At 56.1% G+C, this 24,799-nt stretch overlaps 1 protein-coding gene and 1 long non-coding RNA gene across 8 annotated transcripts in view; one reads left to right on the top strand and one right to left on the bottom strand.

The window, feature by feature from the left end:
* Lrrc20 (leucine rich repeat containing 20) overlaps positions 1–24,799 on the bottom strand; it is a 69,323-nt gene that overhangs the window by 13,285 nt on the left and 31,239 nt on the right. For 4 of the 5 annotated variants that reach the window (XM_040272447.2, XM_005325947.5, XM_078040970.1 and 1 more), the window contains 2 exons: positions 24,389–24,538; positions 10,697–10,864 (listed from right to left, as the gene is read on the bottom strand). In XM_040272447.2, coding sequence (XP_040128381.2) covers positions 10,697–10,864; positions 24,389–24,538 — 318 coding nt within the window. Of the gene's footprint in view, positions 1–9,848; positions 10,337–10,696; positions 10,865–24,388; positions 24,539–24,799 lie in introns of those variants that run through there. The other variant, XM_040272449.2, reaches the window with a different exon arrangement.
* On the top strand, positions 328–2,104 carry LOC120885382 (uncharacterized). Of its 3 annotated transcripts, XR_013435621.1 has the most exons (4): positions 328–605; positions 834–1,005; positions 1,347–1,536; positions 1,685–2,104. It is a non-coding gene; the product is annotated as an uncharacterized LOC120885382 (long non-coding RNA). The 3 variants fall into 3 exon arrangements; XR_013435619.1 differs by lacking the exon at positions 834–1,005 and having other exon boundaries at positions 338–605; XR_013435620.1 differs by lacking the exon at positions 328–605 and having other exon boundaries at positions 612–1,005.

Below are 24,799 nucleotides of genomic sequence, written 5' to 3'. Positions count from 1 at the left end.
TGGAGGGTTTTAAAGAATCATGAACCCTGAATCCCACCATTAAAGATTCTGATTGAATTAGCATGGGATACGGTCTGGGACATGGTGCTTAAAAGCTTGCCAGATAATTTGAATGTCAGCAATTTGAGCACCACTGATCTCTTTGGTGAAGATTATGAGAGAATCTGGTGAAAATCCTTGCAGAGCATTTCCACCCTGGGATGCTCTACCCCACTGGCTCTCTGTGTGCGACTGCATCCCCATGGAGCCTCGGGAAACCTGCCTCATTACCCTCCACCATTCCCTCCTCCCCAAGGGAGCCTCCTTCCAACTAGTCACATGCTTCTGTCATAACCTCCCTGTGGCTTTCAATCTTCCTGCAGTTAATGTGTGAAGCCCTCCTTTCCCTGCTCAAAGCACTTGCTGAATAGCTGGGGATCTAGAGTGAGATTGCTTGCATTGGAATCCTGGCTCTGCCCACACGGCATGACCTTGACCAAGTTCTTTTTTTTTTTTTTTTTTAAAGAGAGAGAGAATTTTAATATTTATTTTTTAGTTCTCGGCGGACACAACATCTTTGTTTGTATGTGGTGCTGAGGATCGAACCCGGGCCGCACGCATGCCAGGTGAGCACGCTACCGCTTGAGCCACATCCCCAGCCCTTGACCAAGTTCTTTAACCTCCTTGTGCCTCAAGGTGGTAGGGAAGGTTAAACAAGAGCATCCTTGAAGAGAGCTTATAGAGGAAAGCTGAGCATAAACTGGACAGTCACCAAACACCAGCTAGTATGACCCCCCAGGTGCCAGGAGCCCTGCAAGAGCAGAGCATGTGCCTTGTTTATCTTTGTGTCTCAGCTCAGTGCCTGGCACCAAGTAGGACCTTCAGCCTGAACCCACGTCTGTGCCTCCGCCAGCTTCTCACATCTGATGAAGCCATCCCTGCCAGACTGGGCTCAAAGACCCAGAGCGCGAGGCTGCTCTCCAGCAGTCTAGACAGAGCCGAGGCGGGGGTGTCGGAGACTGGCAGGTGAACAGAGCTTGGAAGTGTTTTGTTGTGTTTTAAACAAGTGTCAAAGAATTTCTTACTGTTTGCTGGTGGACTGCCAGCAGATTGCCAACAGGATCCCGGAGAATTGGAAGTTCTGGTTTATCAAGGCTTCACCTCGCCACAGTGGTTGGCACACAGAGTGCCATTTAGGCAGAGGCAAAGTATATGAAATGTCTTTTGCCCAGACTGGGATTGCTAGTTTCCCATAGGAGGACGCGTGAGGGGCAGGGGCTGCCAACAGGAGCTGCTCTTGGCCTCAAGCAGGGGGGCTCCGTCTTATTTGTACTCACGGCTGTTGAAGCCTGTCTGCTCTCTCCCAGGGCCCCCTGTGGGCAAGGCCGCACAGCCAGCAGGTGCTCCCAGCACTAATGACTGCCTCCGCCTGAAGGACACCCGCACCAATTGTGCATCACCTGTGGGCACAATCCAGCGCTCTGTGGGTGCTGGGCCAGGGACTGCAGTGCAGAGGGGCTGCGTCTGCTGGGACGGAGGAGGCCACCAGCTGGGAGGGCAAGTCATCCTTCCCTGGGAAGTGGGCTGTGCTCAGGGGGAAATGCCAATCCCATGCCCAGGGAGGCGGAGCTGCCTTTCCCCTCCAAGACAGGAGACCCAGATCAGGGACAGGAGAGAAGGGCTGTGGTTTGGTTTTGTCTTCCAGATGTGCCCACCCAGAGGGTCCCTGTCTAGTCACATCCTTGCCAGGCTTGGAGGCTGCACCATGGCCACCGCCTCTTCTCAGATACCAAGTGACCATCTCAAGTCCCTTTTACAGATGATGCATGAAAGACCGGGAGGGAAGGGAGAGGGACCCCCACTGAAGGATATGGAAATATCCTTTTAAACACATGTCCCAGACCCCAGGAAGAAAAGGAGGACAATGGGTTCAGGGACAGAAGGAAAACATGGGCTCTGGACTCCCTCAATTTCCTGCATCTACAACTGTCCCCCCGACTGCCCAACTGACACATTCTGCTGTGAATCAGTCTCATTAAACCCTATAAAGCTCAGATCCCTATTGTAACCACTTGCCATTTTCTCTCTTGAAATTGTGCTTAATAAAGCATGGCTGATCCGTCGAGGTCTCTCTCTCTTTCTCTCTCTTTTTTTTCATTTTCCACTAACTGCCAGGTCCTGGCAGCAGATGCCATTCTGTTTTTTTGCTGTTGTTTTGTTCTGTGGTGCCGGGGATCAAACCCAGGACCTCACACATGCTAGGTAAGTGCTCTACCACGGCGCTGCACCCAGCCTGCCATTCTGTTCTGCCCCAGCTGCTGGCTTTAATCTTTTACACTACATCAGGGTCACTGCGGGACCGTGGGCAACTCCCCAAGGTCTTGCCCAAGTGTAACAGTCCATGATTCGATTCGGCAGGCCCGGCTCCGACCTGCCCTCCGTGTCTCCCCTGTGGTCTGTTATTCTCCCCATTTTCCAGAGGAGGACTGGAGACTCTGAGAGACTGAACACCTTGCTGGAAAGATAAGCCCACACTCCCTTGAGCCTCTGCAGTTAGGATCAGTCAGACAAAGCTGGAGTGGTGGCAGGTGTGGGTTTCTGCCTCAGTGTCCCAGAGTCACAGCCAGCTGCAGCAGCCTCCAGACTCCCCCACCGCAGCTCTGCTAAACGTCTCGGCCTCCAATGTTGCCCCATGGCCTCCCGATCTCTGCCTTCCTGATGACAGGAGTCACTCCCTCCACTGAAGCTTTCCACCGGTGGCTGTCTGAGTAACTGGTGGTCCAGGCTGCAACCCCTGCGATGGCATCGATGCTCTTGTAAGCATCTAAGTCCCCACATATCCCTTTCACTCAAAACGCCACGTGGCTTCCGTTCCCTGGTCTTCCTGAGCAGGTGCCTGGGGGATCAGGCGCAGCACACGGGGAAGGAGCTTTGTAACCAGAAGGCATCACGTGTGCCTGTGGGGGTCCTCATAATTATCCACGCAGCCATGACTTAAGGGGCTCCTTTAAACACACACTCACATGGGAAAGAGTTGACAATCTTCTACAAGTTCACAGAAGGACCTGCCACTTCATAACAGGGCACTGCCACCGTTGGATCCTCTGACGAGGGCGGGGAGGATACGGATGAGGACTATTCTCACTTCTCAGCTGAGGAGGCATTTCCAGTGACAGGACCACATGCAGATACTAAGTGGCAAAGCTGGAACCCGAACATAGATCTTCAGGTCCCCAAGCAGTACCTTTCCCACCATCCCCAAAGTGCCAAGTGGGAAGTCCCTCACCTGTCGATTACCTCCTCAGCAGAGATGATTTGCCCACCCTCTCTGTGAGCAAATGGGACCCAAGAACAGCAGCAGAAGTGACAGATCAGCGTGCTTCAAGTTGTGTGTGGCGAGGGGGTGGGGCTGGTGCACAATTGCACTGGGGCCAGCCACTCACAATCCTTCAGAAGGACAATGGTGGCAAGCTCTCCCTGGCCAGCTCACCCCTGCCCTACACCCTGTGGCCCACTGGTCAACCTCCCTGAGCAGCATCTTCTGCCTCCTGTGTCCTGACGCCTGGGCACGAGCAAGAAGTGGTCCAGCAGGCTGGAGGGCAAGGGGTGAGGGAGGCGGCGTGCAGCCAGGATTGGAGTGGGCCAAGTGGCAGGAGGACGGGCACATGGCGGGAGGTGACCACAGCAAACCCTGACCACAGCCCTGAGTCCAGGGGAGGAACCGTTGTCCCTGCCTGCAGATGAGACAAGGCAGGCTGGCAGAGATGGGCTGGCCTGTTTGTGCTCATGAATGTGCCTGCTGGGCCTTCAGACCTGGGCCCTTCCTGCTATCAAAGTCCAGGCAGGGAAGGCGCCCGGCAAACGCTGGCTGTGAAGAGTGGTCAGGGGTGAGTGAAGATGGACGAAGAGGCTTTCACTCAGCAGGGGCCATAGCCTGTCAGGAGAGGAGCAGAAGGCAGAGGGGAGGGGCCCAGATGTCTGCTTTTGTATCACCATGGGGGGGTTGTCTCTCTTTTTGTGCCACCCGGAGAAAAGACAGGCAGGCAGGCCCCGGGGACACACTGACAAGCCTTTTTTACCCACGGTGTAGCTGCCTCGTGGGCCCAGGGGACGTTCTGAGAGCAGCTGGTGCCAACAGATCTTAAGCTGCATCCACAGGGTGGCAGATCTGAGGACTCCCGCTCTGTCTCGCTCTACTGCCATCCGGCCTGGGAGGAGGCAGGGCTTTGGACCTGGGAGGATTTGTTTTAGCCAAGATCCCTACTTCTTGCTGCCCCATGCTGCTGAGGGCTGCTGGGTCTACAAGGTGGGCAGCCAGCGGGACCTCTCAGCGGAGCTGAGGCCATGGCATGGTCTACTTTAACATGATACCTGGGAGGCGGTCTCTCCCACAACACCTTTGACCAAGCAGGACCAGGACTTGGCTAACCCTCAAGCAATACAACGTAGAAAATGGTGCAGCTCAAAAGAGGCGATGAGTCAGATTTCACATGCAGTTTGTTTCACAGTCTGAGCAGAGGCTGCGGACAGAGGAGCTGTAGGTGCCAGAGGCCACAAAGAGTGCCATGTGCTAATCCACACTGACCGGACCAGTCGCCTGGGGTGTGGGGGAGGCAGAGGAGGGCAAGAGAGCAGCGACTCTGCTTTGGCCTTCTTAAGAGCCGACAGCCTGACATGGCAGGCAGGAAGCTGCAGGAAGAACTGTTTGCTTTTGCCAGCAACCCCTTCCCAGCTACCAAGGCCTTGCAGTGTGACCCCTGCCAGGGAGCGCAGTTATCCCTGCACCTGCAGGACTCTGGCCATCCCTAGAGAGAGTCCATCCCTGTGCACCTGCCAATTTTATGGGGCAAACAGTTGTGAGGAGTCTAGCTGGCATGTGGCTTCGCTCATTCTTCCTTACAGTCACAGAGATTATGATTCAGAAAGTACGAGAAAGAACCTAAGGATATGCTTTTTTTTTTTTGGTACTGGGGATTGAACTCAGGGGCACTTGACCACTGAACCACATCCCCAGCCCTATTTTGTATTTTATTTAGAGACAGGGTCTCACTGAGTTGCTTAGTGTCTCACCATTGCTGAGGCTGGCTTTGAACTTGTGATCCTCCTGGCTCAGCCTCCTGAGCTTCTGGGATCCCAGGCGAGGATATGCATTTTAATAGACACTTGGGATCATGGGGTCATGGGCTCTGAGGAACATGCAGCCGCAAATCTGCACTTAGGAGGAGCAGTTGCACTTGGGAGGATGATGAGGCCATGAACAATGAGCTGCCTCCAGATGCTGCTGTTTTAGGAAAATGCCCTGAATGAGCTCTTCTGAGTGTCATGCACACAAACGGCCTGCGGATCTTGTTCAGGTGCGGACTCTGATTCAGGAGGCAGAGCCTGAGGTTCTGAATGTCTATCAAACTCCCAAGGGATACCTGGGCTGCTGGATGATACTTTGAAAAGCAAGACCCAAGCAGGGTTTCTCAAACTTCATGCCTCCAAATCACCACAAGGGAGACGTGGCTTGTTGACAGATTTTTGCTGCACAAAAATCCACAAGTTTTGGATTGATAGGTTTGGTTTGGGGCCTAAGAATATGCATTTCTAACCTGTTTTCAGCTGCTGCTGCTCTTTTGTGATCCCCACTTTGAGAAATACAGGCAGGGACAATGACAAGTGAAACATTACAAGAGCCAAATGAAGCAATTGAAGCCCAAAACACCCCTTCGCAACACAGAGGCTCTTTCTTTATGTGCTGTTGCTCCAGTGATTGTTTTTTTTTTTTGTACCAGGGATTGAACCAGGGGCATTTAACTATTGAGTCACATCCTGGCCCATTTTATTTTTTTATTTAGAGACAGGCTCTCACTGCGTTGCTGAGGACCTGGACAAGTGGCTGAGGCTGACTTTGAACTCGCGATCCTCCTGCCTCAGCCTCCTGAGCCACTGGGATTAGAGGGATGTGCCACTGTGCCCAGCTCTGGTTATTAAATTCTTAACTAGAACTTGTTTTCCTATGCTCTTTTGCTCTCTCTGGAACAGGGAGCGTGCATAGAGGAAAGAAAAACAGAGTATCAAGGGCTATGGAAAGTAAAATTCTCATTTAGTTGAAATAGTCTCCTGCTTAGCAAAATGAAGTCTCCCTAATATGTGATTTTCTCTTCACTCCCACTTGTTCCAGGACTGAATTGCTATGTAGCAGCAAGTACTTATGAGCAAGTGGGGAGAACTAATGACTCTCCTGTGCCCACCTTGAAGCATATGTGTCAGCTAGTGTGGTGAAAAGGCTGATTTCCCAGTCTTCACAGGATGGGTGACCCATTATGACCCCATGTCATCACTCACAGTCAGACTAAATGCCTCACCTCCTCTGAGACCCTCCCTCATGCTCTGGGGAGCCGCCTCCCACACGGTCACATAGTCAGACACCCCCTGGCAGGGGCATCCTCTCTCTGGCAGGCCATGGCACGTCTCGCCTCCCTGCAGCTATGACCAGGTCCTCTCTGGTAGCCTCGTATTGCTCACAGTAATGCTGTAAGCACCCTGATGTCAGGATCTGTCACTCATTGGTCTTTATACCCCTACTTGGACAGAGATTGCCTTTCACCATGTAGTCTTGTTCATAAATACTTAAAACCTTCCATATATAGTTGGCTCTCAGTCTCTGTGTTCTGCATCCAAGATTGAGCCAACCAGAGATGGAAAATATTCAGAGAAAAATTGCATCAGTACTGACAGGTACAGCTATTTTCCTTGTCATTATTCCCTAGACAGCGCAGTAGGAGAACCATGTATATAGCACTTACGTCGTATGTGCTCCAGAGAGTATTTGAAGTGCACCAGAGGGTATGCTTAGGTTATATGTAAATACTTGCATTTTATATAAGGAAATTGAGTATCTGTTGGTAACCTTGGGGGTCCTAGAACCAAACCTGTGGATACCAAGGAATGATTGCATCCTTCTGGTTTGGAAAATAAAAATCCACATCTCAGAAACTTGTAAGTGGCTATTGTCTGCACTACACTACAAACCTGCTAAGCTACAAACCCTTTTCTCCCTCTTAAGAATGTCCAAACCAGCCAGGTGCAGTGGCCCATGTCTGTAATCCCAGCAGCTCAGGAGGCTGAGGCAGAAGGATCACAAGTTCAAAGCCAGCTTCAGCAACTTAGCAAGGCCCTAAGCAACTCAGAGAGACCCTGTCTCTAAATAAAACATAAAAAAGGGCTGGGGTGTGGCTCAGTGGTCAAGTGCCCCTGAGTTCAATACTCCCCCCGCAAAATGTCCAAAGCATATAGCCATGTCCTGACAGCCCAGTCTCCAAGATCCCAGGAAGCTGCTCATTCCCATGGGAGGCATCTGCTGCTGGGTGCCAGCTGCAGGAGGTAAGAAGCCCCCTGACCTGCTCCATTTCCTGTTCAACTGAACAGCCCCCGACCTTCAGACCAAGAGGATTTGGCCAAAGGTAGAGGGAATGAGAAGACATGAGGAAGGACTTCCAGACAGAGAACACAGGCTATGCAGGGGGCGGGGGACAGGGGGAGAGGAAGACTGCATGAGTGGTTGGGAGCATGGGCCGGGGAGGACAGGTGGCTTGGCTGGCCAAGAACAGACCCCCACATCTCCGTGAGACAACGTGTAAGAGTACCCTTTGATACTTTTCCGCCATGACCCATAATAAGAAGTACAATTTTTCATCATGACCCAGAATACATACCTGTGAATGCACACAGTAAAACTGAAATTAAAAGGCACAAAATAGTAATTATTATGCTCCGTGTGATGTACCCTGGCATTTTCTATTCTGCTCCATTTAGAAATTGATGGTCTCAACCCACTAATTTGACATTACAATTCACTCGTGGATCACAACCTGCAACTTGAAATAATCCGCCCTTTTGTGTCCCCACTATTTTAGAGGAGCTTCAGGGCTTTCAACTTCCTGCTCTACGCCATGCTCCCAACCCGCTGAGCACCTGCTGTATGCCAGAGGCTCACTGCCGCGGGAACGGGGAACAGGCAGCTCCCGAGAGGAGAGGACACGACCACCCTCACACAGAGAAGGGTCCCACATACAGACCAGAGGGGTGACTGCACGGCTGGCAGCAGCAGAGGCAGCCACATGTCACAAGGACAAGAGACGTGAGGGCACTCAGCCACCCTGAACACCAAGGACACGGAGGAGTCTGTTCCTTGCACCCTGCGAGGACCCAGCCTTGTTCCCTCCAGGGAATGAAGCCCTTGATCCTCCTCTTCCCCCAAAATGGCCCAAAGGTGGAGGAAGATCAGAAGCAGCGCTATTCAGGAACAGAGGGTGACCGGGGCAGGCCGGAGGCTCCTTCAGGAGGTCCCTCGGGGGGAGTCCTTCTGATGGACCTGGGGGCTTGCTTCAGAGCCCCCGTCTCTTCTCTACTCACTGTTCTAAAGCTTCATGACAACTCATTGTCTCAAAGTTTTCTCTCATAAAAATCTGGTTTTATTTTTCCAATGCCCTGAGGACTCCGAAAAGCAAAGCCACTGAAGGCGCCCAGCCTGCTGCTGATTATCCCAACGAGATCCTGCAGGAGATGGGGACAACCTGGAAAAGTCCAAAGGGCTTGGCACAGTCCTCACCACCGCTGTGGCTACAGGCCCCCACCCAGCTGCCCTGCGCCGCTTGCCCCGTCCACAGGGCTGTGAAGGGTGGAGCGCGGCCCTCTTACTGGTTTGGGAAGAGAGAAGCCACCCAACGAACCAGAACGGATCAGGGAGAGGGGGCAGTGGGGAGAGTCCAACCAGGGGACAATGACTGCCTCCATATCCCTCTGGGGGCCGAGGGCAAACAACCATGGCCTCCTCCCTGGGGTCTGCTGAGCATCTGCTGGACAGGGGCAGCTCCCCCAGCCCTGCCCCTGTTCTGGCATCTCCATAGACCCCAGAGCTGGCCCAGACTGGGCTGCAGGAGGCTCGATTACCTGACCAGGTGTGCACAGGCACTTGGCCATGAAGGCTGGTGAATCATCTGTCAAATGGGGGTGATCGCCCTGTAGATGCCCAAGTATGCACAAGCGTCGTGGGTAACCTACAAGACGCTTCTGTGAGGAGTCATTACTGTCACTGCAGAAGGCAGGGAGCCAAAGCAGCCTCTCTCTGCTGAGGGGCTGTTGCTGGAAGCAGTAGGAGGTCTGCCCCCCAACCCCACTGCACACTTTGGTGAAAGTCACTTCATGAACTGCAGGCAGCACAGATGCCCACCCCACCTGCTCCCCTGCTGAGGGACAGTCCCCTTCTCATCTCTGTCCTTCTTGGGGTGGTCTTATCTTTCAAGAGGAAAGATGAGAAGAAATCAAGGCACAGAGAGCTGACGTGAGTCTTCCAAGGCCACAGTCGGGAAGTGGGAATGCCCCAGGCCGGGTCCTGTCCCACCCTCCTGCCTGCCAGCCACATGTCCAGCTCTGGCCTTGGCATGGCTACTAAGGCCCTGCTGGGTTCTGTCCTACTGAGATAAGCAATGGAAGGAGGCAGAGGCACAGGAAGGGCCTTCGTGACAGAGAGGCATGGGAGGGAGGACCCGGCAAGGAGGGCCTGGCCAGAGTGCAGGGGCCAAAGGGCCCAGCAGCCAGAGCCTAGAGGCCAAGAGGGAGCACTTCTGGGCATGCTCCTTCTGCTGCGCAGAGGCCCAAGTGACTGGTGAGCTGGCCCAGGCACAGGCTGCTCAGGGACCCTGGCCTTGGAGCTCAACACTGAACCACAAGTCCCTCCCCAGAGGCTTCCCAGAGGTCAGGCAACAGCCCCAGAACCTCACAGGTCAGCAAGGCCTATGGCCCTGCCCGCAGCATCCCTGACAGATGGGCACTCACCGCCGGCATGAGGCACAGGCCACTCCGCACCAGAGAGCCCAGACCACTTGAAAGGCTTTGCTTTTAATCAAATGACATAATGACTGTAAAAGGACTTAGGAAAACAGGAGCAAACTGAAGGGGATTAGAATTAACACCGGTGACAAGAGAACGGCATTAAAATTAGAGGCAAAATGGGAGGGTGAAAGGGGTCAGGGCAGCTGAAGGAGGGGCGGAGGAGGAGAGGAGACCCTGCGACCCAGCGGGCGCCTGCTTCTCTCTGGGGAGATTAGGCTGCTAGGCGAGAGGATGCGTCCCTCTGCAAGGTCCTGACGAGGCGGGCGGCAAGGTGTATAATTGCTGCCGGAGGAGGGAGGGCCGCTCCCCGGCTCAGCAGAACCCAGCCCCCGCGGCTGCTGTTTGCAGAAGGCACACATCAGACACCATGGGTGCCCGATGGTGAGGGCCCTGGGAAGCCGGGCTCAAAGAGGATCGTGGTGAACCCTGGGAGGCTGTTCTGTCCAGTGGTCCCTGTTTCGCAACAGGGAGGAGCTCACTGTGAAGGCGGGAAGGCAGTGGCAGTCAGCGTACAGAGGGCACCCACTGAAGAGTCTTGGAGACATCCGGAGACTCAGAGAGGGACCGCCTGTGGTCCACAGGGGCCCAGCTGGTTCAGGGACACATTGTAGGAAGCTCTGGCTATCTACCTCCCAGTGAAAGCCAGTGCCCAAGTCATCACCTGGCAGGTGGCAGGACCACACACTGGTCACCCTCCCAGGTCCACTACTCTTTGCTCAGGTGTCTTGGACCAGTAAGCCCACGCTTCCCCTCATGCCTGTGACAGCCCAACTCCAGAGCCCTGTGCCCTGCAGGGCCTAACGTGGCAACTCCAGGTCAGAGGGTGGCGCCCACTCACCCACGATCTCATTCTCCTCCAGATTGATGGTCTCCAGCGAGGGCAGGGTGGTGAGCTGCTCTGGGAAGTCTTGAAACTGATTCCGAGACAGGTCAATGACCTTGAGGTGCTGCAGGCTGCCCACCTCAGTGGGCAGGCGGTGCAGGAAGTTCCCCTCCAGGTGGAGCTCTGCATGGGGGAAAGGAGAGGAGGTGAGAAGGGAGCTGCCCCGACACCACGGGACTGCTGCCGGTGGTGGCCTAGGCTCAGCAAGGAAGCCCCAGGCCCCAGAGGAAGTCCACTAATTGGCCCACTCCACGTCTGCTGACCTGCGGAAAGAGTGATGTTCCCACCACTGCCCGGAACCTGCCATCATTCCAGCAGAAGCCACCTGGGCAAAGATCCAGGATGTGCTGCTTCCCATCAGACAAGGCCTGGATGGGGCGGGTCAGGATGGGCAGCCCCCCTAAGCAACCCCACTCATCAAGACCCTCTTTGCTCCAGGGGCCACCAAGGGTAGCCAGTGTTTCCATGTCATGTGTCCTTGCTCCCTGCCCACTCACAGGCAATGAGCCTTGGCTGTATTCCTGCCCCAGAGCCGCTGCTGTGAAAGCTGGCCAGCAGCCCATAGTGGAACCTGCGGGAGAGGGGCTGGGCCAGCGGGAGTCCTCCACTGGGAACCTGGCCCAGGCAGTGCTAAGGTGGACCCCGGTGGAGGCTGAAGCGGAAATGTCTTGAGATAGAGGCTGGGGAGGCCATAGAGACCCTGTGCAGCGAGCGAGCAGGGTGAGGGGCAAAACCAGGGTCAGTGACACAAAGGAAGGATAATGCAGGGCTACAAGATGGGGATCCGGAGTCCCCACTGCCTGGGTGCAGACCCCAACTGCGCACGTACAGCCGTTCACGCAGAATGTCACTCGGCCTCAGTTTCCTCATCTGAACAAGGGAGCTGATGCTCATCTCTGCCTGGTAGGGCTGCTGGGCAGGAGTCACAGAGCAGGGGTGACGAGCCTCAGGGTGGGGTGTCCTGTGCGCCATCTTGAAAGGCTTCATCATTTTGCCCTCGTAATTTTGTAAGGAGTGCTAGGGTCACAGTGCTGAGCTCAGACCTGGCCTGCCTTCCTGCAACAGGCCCTTGGCAGCTGCTCCCCTGTTCCCTGGTGCCCCAGGACATACCTGGCCTCCCCCTTCCCCTCCCTGCTCTGTGACTCTTGCGACCCACCACTCCCAGCAGGGAAGGTCCAAGTCAGGCCTATAGGTCTGGTGCTATATCTGGGTGGAGCATGGTGACAACTGGTAGCCTCTCCTGTCCAGGGCTCAGGGACAGCAGCACCTCGGTAAGCTTGGTGGGTGACCCACTGGAGGATGAGTCTTGGACGGAGTGAGCCTCTCACCCACCCTTGACCAGGTCCTGGCAGGTCCTGATTCCCAGGTTTAAAGATCCTTGGAGTTGCCCATCTGCTATGGCTTAGGGTGGGGGGAACTTAGGAAGGGGAGACACCTGGATCAACTTCCCCAACCACCCCTGGCCAGGGAAAAGAACAGTAATCTAACATCTGGTAGGAGCAAACACCTAGCCACCATCAGACCTGAGCGCAAGTGTGCGTGTGGGAAGGGGGCTGGGCACTTGTGAGTGTACACCAACTCTCTTCTTCCTTCCGCCCTCCTGAGGTCAGTGTCAATCCTCTTGTTCAGATGAGGAAACTGAGGCCCAAATGGGTCGTGAACAGCTGAGGACGGCACTGCTGGGGTTTGCCCTCAGGCAGCGGGGACTCCAATCCCCCTCGAGTTGCTCCTTCTGGCCCACTCAAGGCACCCCTGGAAAGGAGCCACACAGCACAAGCCGTATAATTTCTTGATTTTACATGCTGGTTAAATGCTCTGATAATTGCACTTAAAGCCAGCATTCTAAAACACAAAGACGAATGGCAAAAACTCACGCTAAGTTTTTATTTTTCCTGGCTTTGAATGACAGGAGATAGCAAATGGAAAACACCCCAACATTCTAAGGACAGACAGCAGAAGAAAGGGAAAAGCTTCCTGTGGACTCTTAAGGCACTTTTCCCGGAACAAGAATCCCCCGTCTTTGCTCGTGCTCATGCCGAGCTCCGTGATTAAAGCCTGGCTTGCAGAGTCACTCCGAGGGTTCCCCACAGTGAGCAGAACCCCTGCCTCCTCCCCAGGGCCTACACACACACACACACAGAGGACAGGCAGGAAGTGCATCTGATTCATCTTGTCCCTACAACCAGCCTCCTGCAGGGTACCTTGAGGTCACTCAGCAAATGTTCGATGAGTCATGACTCTTCTCAAACATAAGGGGGGGGGGCCTGGAGTGCCCCCTGCCGTCCCATCCTTGGGGACATCCTGAACTCAAGTTCCATCGGATCACCCAGGTTGCCTTCAGCAGTCAGGTTCTGAGATAACCCCACCCCAATCAGAAAGCACCCCATCCAGGGCACCATCAGAAGGTCCCAGGGGTCGGTCGAGGTGACCCTGCACAACATCTAGTCTGGTGTTTCCAAGTGTGCCTTTGCCAACAGCATTTCCTTGAGCACTCCGTGCAGGCTGCTGCCTCAGAGCCTTGAACTTGAGGTTCCCTCTTTTAAAATGCTCAGGACCCATTTACATACAAGGCTATCTGTTGTGTCTTCACTGATTAAAGACAAGTCGCATCATCTGTGTCTTTACTTAAATGTCTCCCTGCTAAATCCCCTCCCCCTGGTTGCCGTCCCCTTCCCCTGCAGAACTGACCTCAGCAGTGTCCACTGCTTCCTCTCATATTGACCTGCTTGGACACAGTCCACCTCTTCCTGGGAACCCAGGCTGCACACACACACCAGGCTTTGCCCCAGTTGTAGAAAAACACAGCCCCCGCCCAGTCCACAGAGGGCTCTCCATAAATATTTGATGAGCACACAAATGAACACATCGATGAATTTCAGCACTAAAATTTCTGCCTCACGTATACCATCATTCTTCCTTAAATTGATTTGTTCTTTTTTATTTATACAAAAAGAAAAAATTGTTATTGCTTTCTCTAAAAATAATGTTGTTCAGTTCTCACTGGACACCGTTGCTGCAGGAAGCATCTGGGCTCCAGGCAGATGATCCAGGTGGATGGGGGGTGAGGAGAGCACATTCCAGGCAGGGGCAGCTGCTCTGCGGAGGCTCTCAGAAACCACTTCCCCCTGAAATGGGCTCTCCATGAGAACAAATTCCGATTTCCTGGCTCGTGGGTGTTTCTTGAAGCTTTCATGTTCTAGGAACATGTGGCCACCATCTGTATGGCTTGGCTGCCCACGACACCTCCAGTCCCCAGTCCACAACCTGTCTGCCATCGAAGCCTGAAACAGGCTATTTAGGGAGCCAGGCTGGCCCGGCCCGGGCGGCGGTCCTGGGAACTGAACCCAGGGGTACTCAACCACTGAGTCCCATCCCCAGCCCTTTTTATACTTCATTTAGAGACAGGGTCTCACTGAGTTGCTGAGGGCCTCGCCAAGTTGCTGAGGCTGGCTTTGAACTCGTGATCCTCCTGCCTCAGCCTCTTGAGCCTCTGGGATTCCAGGTGAGCGCCACCGTGCCCGGCTCACAGGGCATTTCTGAAGACAGGATAGAGCTCTGCTTGCAGGTGTTCAGTGCTGCAGACCAGGCAGTAGCCAGTGTCCCCGAATGACCAGGCTTATTTTCATTTCCATATTTGGGAATATCAGCGTGCTTATGTCCCCACACCCTAGCCCTCTCTCCTCCCTCCCCAGAACCTGCTGTGCTCTCCTCGATCTCATCTACTGGCTTCGCAGATGTCCAGGGCACAAGGCCCATGTCCACAAGTGAGGGTGTGACCCCAGGCCCAGGGAGAGAGCCCCCCTGCACCTTCTTCCAGGGCTCACGGAGAGGGGCTGGACAGCATGGGGGTGACATGCAGGCTCTGGAGCCAGATGTCCTGGGGTTCAAAATCAGACTCTGCCACCTCCTGACTGTGTAGCCTCAGGCGAGTTGTTCATTTATCTTTGCCTCAGTTTCTTCAACTGTAAAAGGAGAATGGTAATCGACACAGGGTTGTAGTGCTGTTACAAAAACAGGCTTTCAGAAGGGCTGGCTCACAGTGAAGCAGTAAGCACACAGAACAGAAATCAGATGGACAGGCAGGTAGATACGGCCCCTGAGAGAATGAGTAGCCTGGTTAGTACTCAGTTTCCTACTAGACTCGAATCACTGACTGCCTGAGCTTAGGCTCAGAAGAGAAGAACGTGCTCTTTGCTGGAAGCTTTAGTAAGCCCCAGGCCAGCCTGGTGGGAAAGCCCCTGCAGGCGCCAAGGCACTAGGGAGCAGGGGTTGGCAGTGAGCAGATAAACGTAGCCACACCATTAGCCTGAGGGGTCTCAGAACCTTCTGGCTCAGTCCCCTCAAGAAGAAGAGGCCAGACCCCACAGCTCAGGAGGGGGCCGGGGGAACTGGTGGGCGGTGGGGAGTTTGTTACCTATAATTTTCTGACATGTTCAGAATTCTTATTTAAAAAAAAAAAAAGATCAGGGTAGCGCAGGCTGGTAATCCCAGCTACTCAGGAGACTGAAGCAGGAGAGCCACAAGTTTAAGGCCAGTTTAGCAATTTAGCAAGAATTTGCTTCAAAATTAAAAAGTAAATAAATAAAAGGGCTGGGGATGTAGCTCAGTGGTAAAGCGCCCTTGGATCCAATCCCCAGCACCAAGAGATAAAGAAGGAAAACAAAACAAAACAAAAAAGATGGCCTTTATCACACGACTCAGGTGGAGTCTGATCATAACCCCTAAGTGGCTCGGAACACAAGCACCTCCTCCCGAAGGTGGACTCCCGGGGCATTGCGGGAGCTGCCCGTGGGCCTGGCCTGGACTGTGGGTGTTCCCGAGTACGCGGTGCCTGTCTCCATCCATGGGTTTGCCTCCCTTGGTTCTGTCTCTCTGGAGAATCCCAGGGGTGCTCTCTGGAGGTCTCAGCGGCCTGACCACAAGGACCTGAGGCAGCGTCCGGGCTGGGGGGAGCCTCTCTTCCCTCCCAGGGCCTGGGGCAGGGACTTCCTGCCACGGATCAGCACAGGGAAGACAGAGGCAGGGCCACCGCATCAGGAAGCTTAGAGCCAAGAGGCTTGGTTCAGTGCTCTGGAGATGAGAACCCGGGTCACAGCCAGCCTAGGAAGGTCCTGGTGTCCCTCAGCTGCTCGGGGGAGTGTGTCTGGTCTTCAACGACACCCTCGAGAGGTCTCAGGGTGACCAGAGAGGCTTCCCTGCCTGCAGCTCCAGTGGGTCTGCCTCCTGGGCTGTTCACGTGCAGCTTCAGGGAGGGTGTGAGGCAGGGGACAGGGTGTGTGGCCCTCTGCCTGGCTCCAAAGACCCTAGACAGAAGCCAAGCGAAAGGATCTATGTCTGTTCCTGCTTGCTACCCACGTCGCCCTCACCTGGGACAGTCTGCTCGCCCCCGGTGTCCCTGAAGGCTCCCTGGAGCCCCCACGTGAGAGGCCTCAGGAGCTGGGTACGGTGGAGCATGGGGGCGCCTTGTTCCCCAGAGCTGCCTTACGCTGACCATCGCTGAGGCCACTGCCCCTCCACCATGGAGACCAGGGAACTGCTGGTTAGCAAGTGTCACCCAGAGAGAGCAAGGCAGCTCCCACCAAGGACAGAGGGCGAAGGACCAGCACTGGGGCAGTGAGGGACAGCGGCCATGTGGGGGTGCTGGGCAGGCAGGGCTGACATGGTCCAGCAAAGAGGATAACGGTGCCCTAGGAGGCCCCTGGGCTGGGTTCAGGAAAAGTACGGAAAGATGTCAGGCTTCGGCTCCAAGAAGAAAGACTGAAGCTGCTGTGGATCTAGACCTGGGCCGGATCAGGAGCCCGGGGAGGGGGTTCATCCGGGACCCTCCATAGCGAGCCCAGGGCCTGAGGCAGGGCGGGCACTCGGGAGATGTGTGCTGCACAAATGAACAAGTAAACGGGGGACAAACGAAGGTGACTGACCTTGACTCCCCAGCTCTCCCTGCTGCTCCCGGGCCCAGCACACGGCGAACCCCGCAACGGGCTGTTGTCCTTCCCCGGCAGGTGGCCAGGCCTCCACCTCCAGGAGAGGTGCCCGCCCCAGCCTTTGAGCCATTGGCCTAGAGCTGCCAGCGAAGATGTGGGACCCCAGCTTCATTGTGAATTTCAGATACACTAGTCATTTTTAGTACAAGGACACCCCAAATCCGTCGCGGGACATATTCACATTACCAGTCATTCCCTGCTCGTCTGAAATTCCCCTCTAAGTGGGTGTCCTGTACTTTCTTTTGTCCCACCTGGGAAGGTGATTCTGGTGGCCCTGCCTTCACGGGCCAACCTGAGGTCGGCCATGCCCTGCTCTCCAGCCCCCAACAATCACTGCAGTTACCGCGCTCCCAGGGAGAACCCCGACTGCGTCGCTGCTTTCCCCCTGCCGTCTCCACCGACCCACACATGGCCCCCTGGTCTCCAGGACCAATCACCTAGCCTCTCGCAGACAAGAGGACAAAGATGCGGGAGGTTCAGTGCTTACGGTACCTGGAGGATCCAACAGAATGGTGCAGGTGTCCTGATGAGGGCCTGCAGCCCCGTCACCAGAATTCTGTCAAAAGAACCTCTTTACTTTATAAATTAGTCAGCCTCGAGTATTTTGTTATAGCAACACAAAACAAACTAATATACTCCACTTCTCAGGGAAACTGAGACCTGGTGAGGTCAGTCAGATCAACAAGGAGGATGCTGATGAATTTACTTTCTTTTTATCTCCTATGTGGCCTGCCCTGGGCACTTTCTCTGCTGTTTCCACTTCAGAGGAAGAACAACAGTGAGGCCCATAGCCTCAGTCACCTGATCATCTCCTGTGCCAACTTCCCAACTGAACACAGGCATAGCAAGGCCTGGTGTTGCTCCTTACCCTGGGGTCATGGCACCCCGCCTCCTGCCCAGGGTCTCCCAGCCCTTCTCTTGGGCAGAGTGGGCCAAGGGCCTCAGGTCCCTGGGGCCACATTACGGGCTCCCAAGGTTCCTTCCTGCTCTCTTCTTACAAGGTTCACAGTTGAACCGACTGGGCTCTGGGACGGACCCACGCCATCCCATTGCCACGGTGTCCTGGCCTGAGCCCCGTCATGGCACGTCCTCATGTCCTATTCCTGCAGGACTGACTTCTCCTTCCCCAAGCCCCCGATTACTGTGCACGTGGGCCTCACTTGGACAGCTGCCAGGCTGGCTCGGATGCTGAGGTCCACCTGGACAGAGCGGGGACTCCTGCTGACTCCATTAGGTACGGGGAGGCTGGCCTGCGGTGATTACACAGCCAGTCCTCAGGGACAATGCAGCTGCAAACACACCTGCCATCAAGGGCCAATCAGTCCCTCGGCTCTGACCCCGTGTCACCGAGCAATCACGCCCCCACTTCCTGGATCCCCCAAAGGGCAGCGTCAGACGTGGAGTCTGGCAGCGAAGTGTCCTTCAAATGGCCCGTGCTTAGTGCAAGAGGACTTCACCCAGAGACACTACTGCCCGCAGGGTCAGCAGGTAACGAGGCAGGAGAGAAGTCCCGAAAGCCAGTCTGCTCCACAGAAGGCCTGAAAACAGTCCTTTAACTGGGTCAAGGGCGAAAATGAGGTACTGAACATTCTATCTCCAAGAAAACACTACGGCAGCTCTCGCTGTACCAACGTGAGCCAACATCTAACACATACCACCAAGTCCAAGAAGCAAGACATAAAGCAGTGCAGTACCCTACTCCCATGCCCAGCCTATCAGAAAGCTCTGGGTCTGGAGCCATAGTCCAACACCATCTTCGCTTGCTGTGTGACCTTGGATAAGTTACTCACACTCTCTGTTTCAGTTTCTTTCCTCATATAAGGAGAGATACTAAGAGAATCTACCTGACAGAAGCAAGAAGATTTGAATAATTTTATACTTGTAACGTGACTTCAACGACGCCTGCCCATAGAATGGCAGGCTACAAATGCTAACAGCAAATGCTTGCAGAGGCAGCGGCTATCTCTAGAACTGGCAATGGAGGGTGCCTGGACAGGGAACTGGACATCTGGGGACAGGACTGAGAAAGCCTTATCTTTCCCGGGTGTCTTTTCTAGCTCTTGGCCTGAGTGCGTCTAGTGCCTGTTCAAAACATAAAGAAGTACCCAGGACACACTTCCACAAACGAAGCCGTGGAGCGGGTGGGTGTGGCGGGGACGGGAAGGACGGTCCAAACCTGAATGGGCAGTGGGGGGAGGGGCATCCGGCCACAGCGCAGCAGGGGAGGCCGGGGACATGACTGCAAAACCCTGCGTCACACAGGGTTACGTGGGCTTGGGCCCTGGAGGACAGAGGCATCAGAGTCACAAGGTCCAGTGTCCCAGGCGTGTCCCCTCCCCATGGACACTGCATGACCCCCCTGCGGGGTGGGCCGCGAGGCTGCCGGGCCTGTGAGTGTGGCAGGAGTTCCTCTCCAGGCCGCGGCAGCTCCTCCCAGGGGCACTGAACGCACCCTCCGGCTCTGCAGCTGGCCGGCCGCTGCCCAGCGGTTCTTCAGTTCTCTGCAGCACAGCCTTCTGGCGCTCGTGCCCTCTGGCCTCGGTGATCCCATTTCTGGGTTCCAACCTAAAGGTGGGGAAGCCCGTGGACTTGGGTCCCTCTTACTGCCGGGAGGGCTGACCTCCGGCCCGGAAGCATGCAGGGGCCATGGCTGGGCCTCTGCTGAGGTCACCTAAGTAACCTCAGGGCCAGGCCCCCTGGAGAAGGGATGGCAAAAACAGATGGAGGAGATGGCCCTGTGGCCTCTCCCAAGAGGGCTCCTCGCTCCCCGGCCTTATCTTGCACAGGGGACACCTGCTCCTTATCCTCCCCTCCCAGAACACCAGGGAAGATGCCCTTCCAGGCCCCTGGTAAGTACTTCCCCACCGTCTACTGTCCCCCTCGGCCCCCTAACACCTCCTAAGATTCCTGACCCGGGTGGACAGTGGCAGCTTGGACAGAACAACACAAGGAAGAGAGGGACCCGCCTGTCCCACTCACCCTTGCCTCATTGATCCCAGCTGCGTCACACTAGCTCCTCCATGCCCTCTGCCCACGCCCACCGGGGACACCGGCCATGGAGCGAGGCTGGAGCAGAAATGACCTGCAGCCCTCGCCAGAGGGGAAGAGAAGCCCTCCCACCTGCCCTGCTGGCCGCGGCAAAGAGGAAAATTGCAGTTTTCTCTGGCAACATTCAAAGGAGCCGCTGTGGGAAGAGCCCTGTGGCGAGGCGGGCGGGCTGCCTGGGGAGCAGCAGGGGCCCTCTGCAGACAGGCCTGGCAGGGTGCCCGCCTGCTGCAGGCCCGGAGCCTGGGGAGGACCCTGCGTGTCCTACCCGGGTTGATGGCTGCCTGGCATCTCCTGCCACACACCGAAGGAAACATTGAAAAGGGACCAGAAGCCCGTCACTGTCACAGAATCAGAGAGAAGGTGCCACAAGCCCAAGAGAACATCTCAGCTCCACCTGGCCAGAGGTCAGAGTGGCTGCGGCCCCCACCCTCTGGGGCCAGCTCTGACCGCTGGGCCTCTGCTGGGCCGGGTTTCCTCCAGCTCCAGGACCCTGGGGTGGGCTGCTGCCCAGAACAGCCGGGACTTCGTGCCCACCTGGACCAGCTAGAGCCCTAGCAGTGCCCACAGCAGCTCCTCCCCCTGTGAAGGGCAGAGGGGCCTCAGGATCTGGAGGAGGATAAAGCCTGGGGCTGGGCCTCTGAGGGCAGCCATCTCCCCAGCCTTCCTGACCCTGTGCCTTGCTGCCCAAGGCTCCTCCTGTCCTCTTGTCACTCTCTGCTTCTTGGCTACCCAACTGTCCCTCCAGGACCCTTCCTGAATGTTCCCCAGGTGGACAGCTCCCAGGGCCAGGCCCTGACAAGCCTGTATCCTGCTGGTCTGCAACATTCAATCTGGTACCATTTTCCCCAGCTGTTTCCCAAACACACCTTTTAACTTCTGAAAGATGCTTTGAAAACCCCCCCCTTATTTATTCCGCAAACACCTACCCATCGGTCAACCCCGTGTTCAGCTATTTCCTCGGGAGGCTTTCTGGCTCCCCACACACCCCGAACAGAGCCCACTTCGCCTCTTCCACGCCCCTGTGGCCTCAGCTCTGCCCCTCACACCGTCCTGTGCCCCTCACACCTGCCTCCCTGCCAACAGAGGCCCCTCCGGGACCTCGGGCAGCTCTTGGCTGTCTTATCGTCTCCAAAGGGTGTGGGCGTTACACGGACCTGACACCAAGTGTGGGGCTGGGCGGGCCTGGGAACCTGGGCTCCCGTGTCATCGTGGCCATGCACTCCCGAGCCCCCCAGGCCAGGACTGAGGCGGGCTGTAAGGGGCTGGATGCTCAATGAGCCCACCAGGCATCCAAATAAAGCTCAGGTGCAAAACCTGCAGCACCTGGCCACTCTGTTGTCTACAGACACCTCCCAGGAAGGACAACGGCCTGCGGAGTCAGACTGGAGGAACCCGAGGCAGCAAGCCACTGAGGACCCTGTGAGGATCAGCCTGGCTCCACTGATGACTGACAGCGCCCTGATTTCTGTCTCCACTCCCAACCACGCACCAACCAGAGAACCCACGGGCCCCCCACAGGCCTTCAGGATGGCCCACTCCCGGGGAGCCGCTGGCCTCCCCCACACCCGCAGCCACCACTCAGACCCGCAGCCTTCCCCCTCCTCTGCCCGCCTTCGTGTCTCTGCCAAGTGCAGGTGAGAGGGGCCGAGCCCAGGGCAGAACAAGAGGCCTCTGCGCTTCCCACTCGGGGGTCTCGGTTCACCTCCATAGCCGTTGTCTCGTATCCTCATGGCCTGGCAGGCCCAGGACCACTCACTCTAAAGAGCTGAGTGACCAGCAAGGAAGTGGGGAGACAGGAGGAGACAGCAGAGCCTCAGCTGCACCCCGGGGCCACTCCGCACAGGGCCCACCTGCCCTTCCAGCCACCTGTCTGGGCCCGGGGCCTCCTTGGTCTTGCTTCTTCCTTCCCTACGGTGGGTCCATCCAGGGGAAGGAATCACTTAACAGTGACCCAATCCTGGGGGGTGGGGGGGACATGAACCCCACAGAGGAGAGTCCCCAGTGAAGCCCTGGGAGCAGGCAGATGATTGTCTCCTGTGGGCTGGCGTGGCCTCCCAGGGCCTCCTCTTTACACATAAAAGAAGAGGGTTTTTCTGATCAAAGAGAAACCACAATGAAGACTCCGGCCAGAGCCATCTCGCTTAGAGCAAGTAAGGCCCAGGCTGCATCCCGCCACCCACACGTGGAATCCAATCGGCAGGTGCTCTGGCCGCCCTTCCTATCCCGGTGATGTGGGGGCGTCAGGAGGATGGAGCCAGGACCCTCCAACAGACTGGACGGCAAGGGGGTCAGGAGACACGTCTCCACAGCGGGTTCCGAGAGGTGTTCCCAAGGCCCTGCCGACCAGGCTGCTGGCCAGGCCCACTGATCCCAGGGGCCACCACCACCCGCCCAGCCACGTCACTCTTAAGGATCCATCCTCTTCCCGCAGTGGCCTCCCGCACTCCGTCCCCACCCGCATCCCAGGCCCCAGAGTCTGTCCTGCCAACCTGGGCTCCTTCGGGGTGACACCCTGGCGTACTGGCCTTTGTTTCCCTGCTGTAGACCCAGGTGTAGACGGTGGCAGGTGCTCGAGGGACGGGTGATGGAAGAAAGCACGGAGGCCCTCTCGTCCTGCCCAAAGGAAGCTCCCGCCTGGCTGAGCTCTTCCTGGCCCCAAGCACTCCCACCGTCCATTTTCAACCCTCTGTTCTCCTCTGGAGGGCAAAGGTCCAGCCCTGCCTTGGCAGATACAGCACCAGAGGACACTCGAGCTGACCCAGGTGGCCCAGAAAGGCAGCCCTGGCCGACAAGGTGAGCAACTGCTCCGAGGCCCTGGACAGGCCCTCCCTCCCTGACTCCTTTCTCCATCCATGAAGTGCGACGAGAGAGGCCACGCTGATACAGTACAGGAAATCTTTCAACTGGTGGCCTGTGGGATAAATCTGACTTGCAAATATGTTTTATTGGATTTCATTTTATGCAAAACTTAGGAAAATTCACATAAAATCCTCATTTCCTGCTTCATTAAATAAGCAGAAGTGTGGGCAATGCCACCCCCTTTCCTCTCATGACGCCCCTGGCTGATGCTGAACAGAGCATAGACTAGTTTGCCATAGTCCCCACCATTCTTTATTGCCACATGCCCAATCCAAGTCACTCAATAAATGCTAACCTCTTAGGTATTTGTGTTTATAACCCTTAATTATGACTGACAGCACTTTAGATTGGCTGGTGCAGGTACTAATGAATGTACTAGTGAATGCCTCGGCCCAGGCCCACACAGATATTCTGATTCACCTGATCGAGAAAACAATGTGCCAGGTGTGGTGGCTCACACCTATAATCCCAGTGGCTCAGGAGGCTGAGGCAGGAGGATAAAAAGTTTGAGGCCAGCCTCAGCAACTAAGCCAGACCCTGTCTCAAAATATAAAATAAAAAGGGCTGGGGATGTGGCTCAGTGATAAAGCGAACCTGGGTTCAATCCTCAGTACCAAAAAAGAGAGGGAAAATAGATGACAGTATTAACAGAAAAGCTCCTCCTGTGATTCTAATCCCACCAGGAATGTGAACTACCGTTTTGGGGAGCTGGCTGGCTCTGCAGCCCCATCTCTCCTTTGTAAGGCATCAGCTACAGGAAGAGAAAGGAGGGAGCCAGGCCAGGCGACAGCACCTGTGGGCGTCTCTGGGCAGCGAGCCTTGCCAGGGCCCGCCCCGCCCGGGTCACAGGTGCTGTAGCAATGAGCTCTGGGAGCGTCCCTCGGAAGTGAGGACCCAGGCGAAGCCCTCCTCCTGGCCCCTCTGTGTGCACCTGGCCCGTGGCCTCTCCAGGTCCTGCCTGGCTCCTGCTGGAGTCCCTGCATAAGCCCCTCCCCTGGCTGAGCCATGTCTGCCGGTCCGTGCCTCCCTCTCCCTTCTGGGCTCTGCCCCGGGCCCACGCCTCCCCAAGAAGCTGGCCCGGCTCGCCTGGCTGAGACCTGCTTGCTCCAGCGGTTGAGGCAGCACCGGCATTCTGTGGTACTCATTTCTCTCAACAGGTCTCAGACCCTCTCCGCACCCCTCAATGGGGAACTCCAGGACCACCTCTGGCACTTCTCCCGCCCAACAGTTCACAGCACACAAGCACCCAGGCTGCGGCTCCACTCCACAGGTGACAGAGGATGGAGGGACTGTCGTCTAGAGACGGGAGGAGGGCCACAGGAGCTGGTGCTCACTGCTCATCCACCCAGAGGAGCCGTTTCAAAAGAAATCCCAATGCCCGTCCTGCCAAGCTCCCGCCAGGGGCCCTGGCTGACTGTTCTGCGTGTTCAGAGGAAATGCTCAGAGACATGTGCCAGCTGGCCTGGCCCTCGTCACTCCTGAACCCAGGAAGCAGCTCAGGAGAGCAAGGAGCTTGTTCGAGGATTCACGCTTCCTGTGCCTCAGAGCAAATGTCCCGTGGGCCTGCTCAGAACAGCAGACCTGGCCAGCAAGACACAGAAGCCGCCCTGGAGATTTCTAGGCTGCAGGGAGGACCCAGAAAGGACTTCGTGGGTGATTCATGCCTGGGGACTGGCTCTGGAGGCATCACTCACACAGGGTCAGTCTAAAGGAAGATGGCTGGCCACGCCCTCCTGCTGGGCTGACTGCGGCCTACCTCGGAGCTGACTGAACGTGGTCATGAACTTGCTGGTGAGGGACTTGAGCTCGTTGTCAGCCAGGGTGATGAGGTGGATCTGGTCGGAGACATTCCGCAGGACCTTGTAGATGCCGATGGGGAAGGAAACCAGCTTGCACTCGGCCAGGTCTGCAGCCAGAGGAGAGAGACGACAGTCACCCACCTGGCTGCCCAGGAACGTGCCCCAGACCCACACGGACCCCAAGCCCATCTTCCTGCCCAGCCTCCGCACCTCCGGCCTGTCTCTCCAGGGATGGGCTCCAGACCCCGCCCTCCCTCTCCAGGAGTCCCCTCATCAGCATTAACTCACACCTGTCCCTCCTTCGCAGACTGAACCTCAGGATTTAGCTGCGCACCTCCTCTACCACACAGCCTACTAGCTGCAACACA

The sequence above is a fragment of the Ictidomys tridecemlineatus genome, chromosome 1 (assembly GCF_052094955.1).
Source record: "Ictidomys tridecemlineatus isolate mIctTri1 chromosome 1, mIctTri1.hap1, whole genome shotgun sequence".
Taxonomy (NCBI): domain Eukaryota; kingdom Metazoa; phylum Chordata; class Mammalia; order Rodentia; family Sciuridae; genus Ictidomys; species Ictidomys tridecemlineatus.
This window is presented reverse-complemented; position numbering and strand designations above follow the sequence as displayed.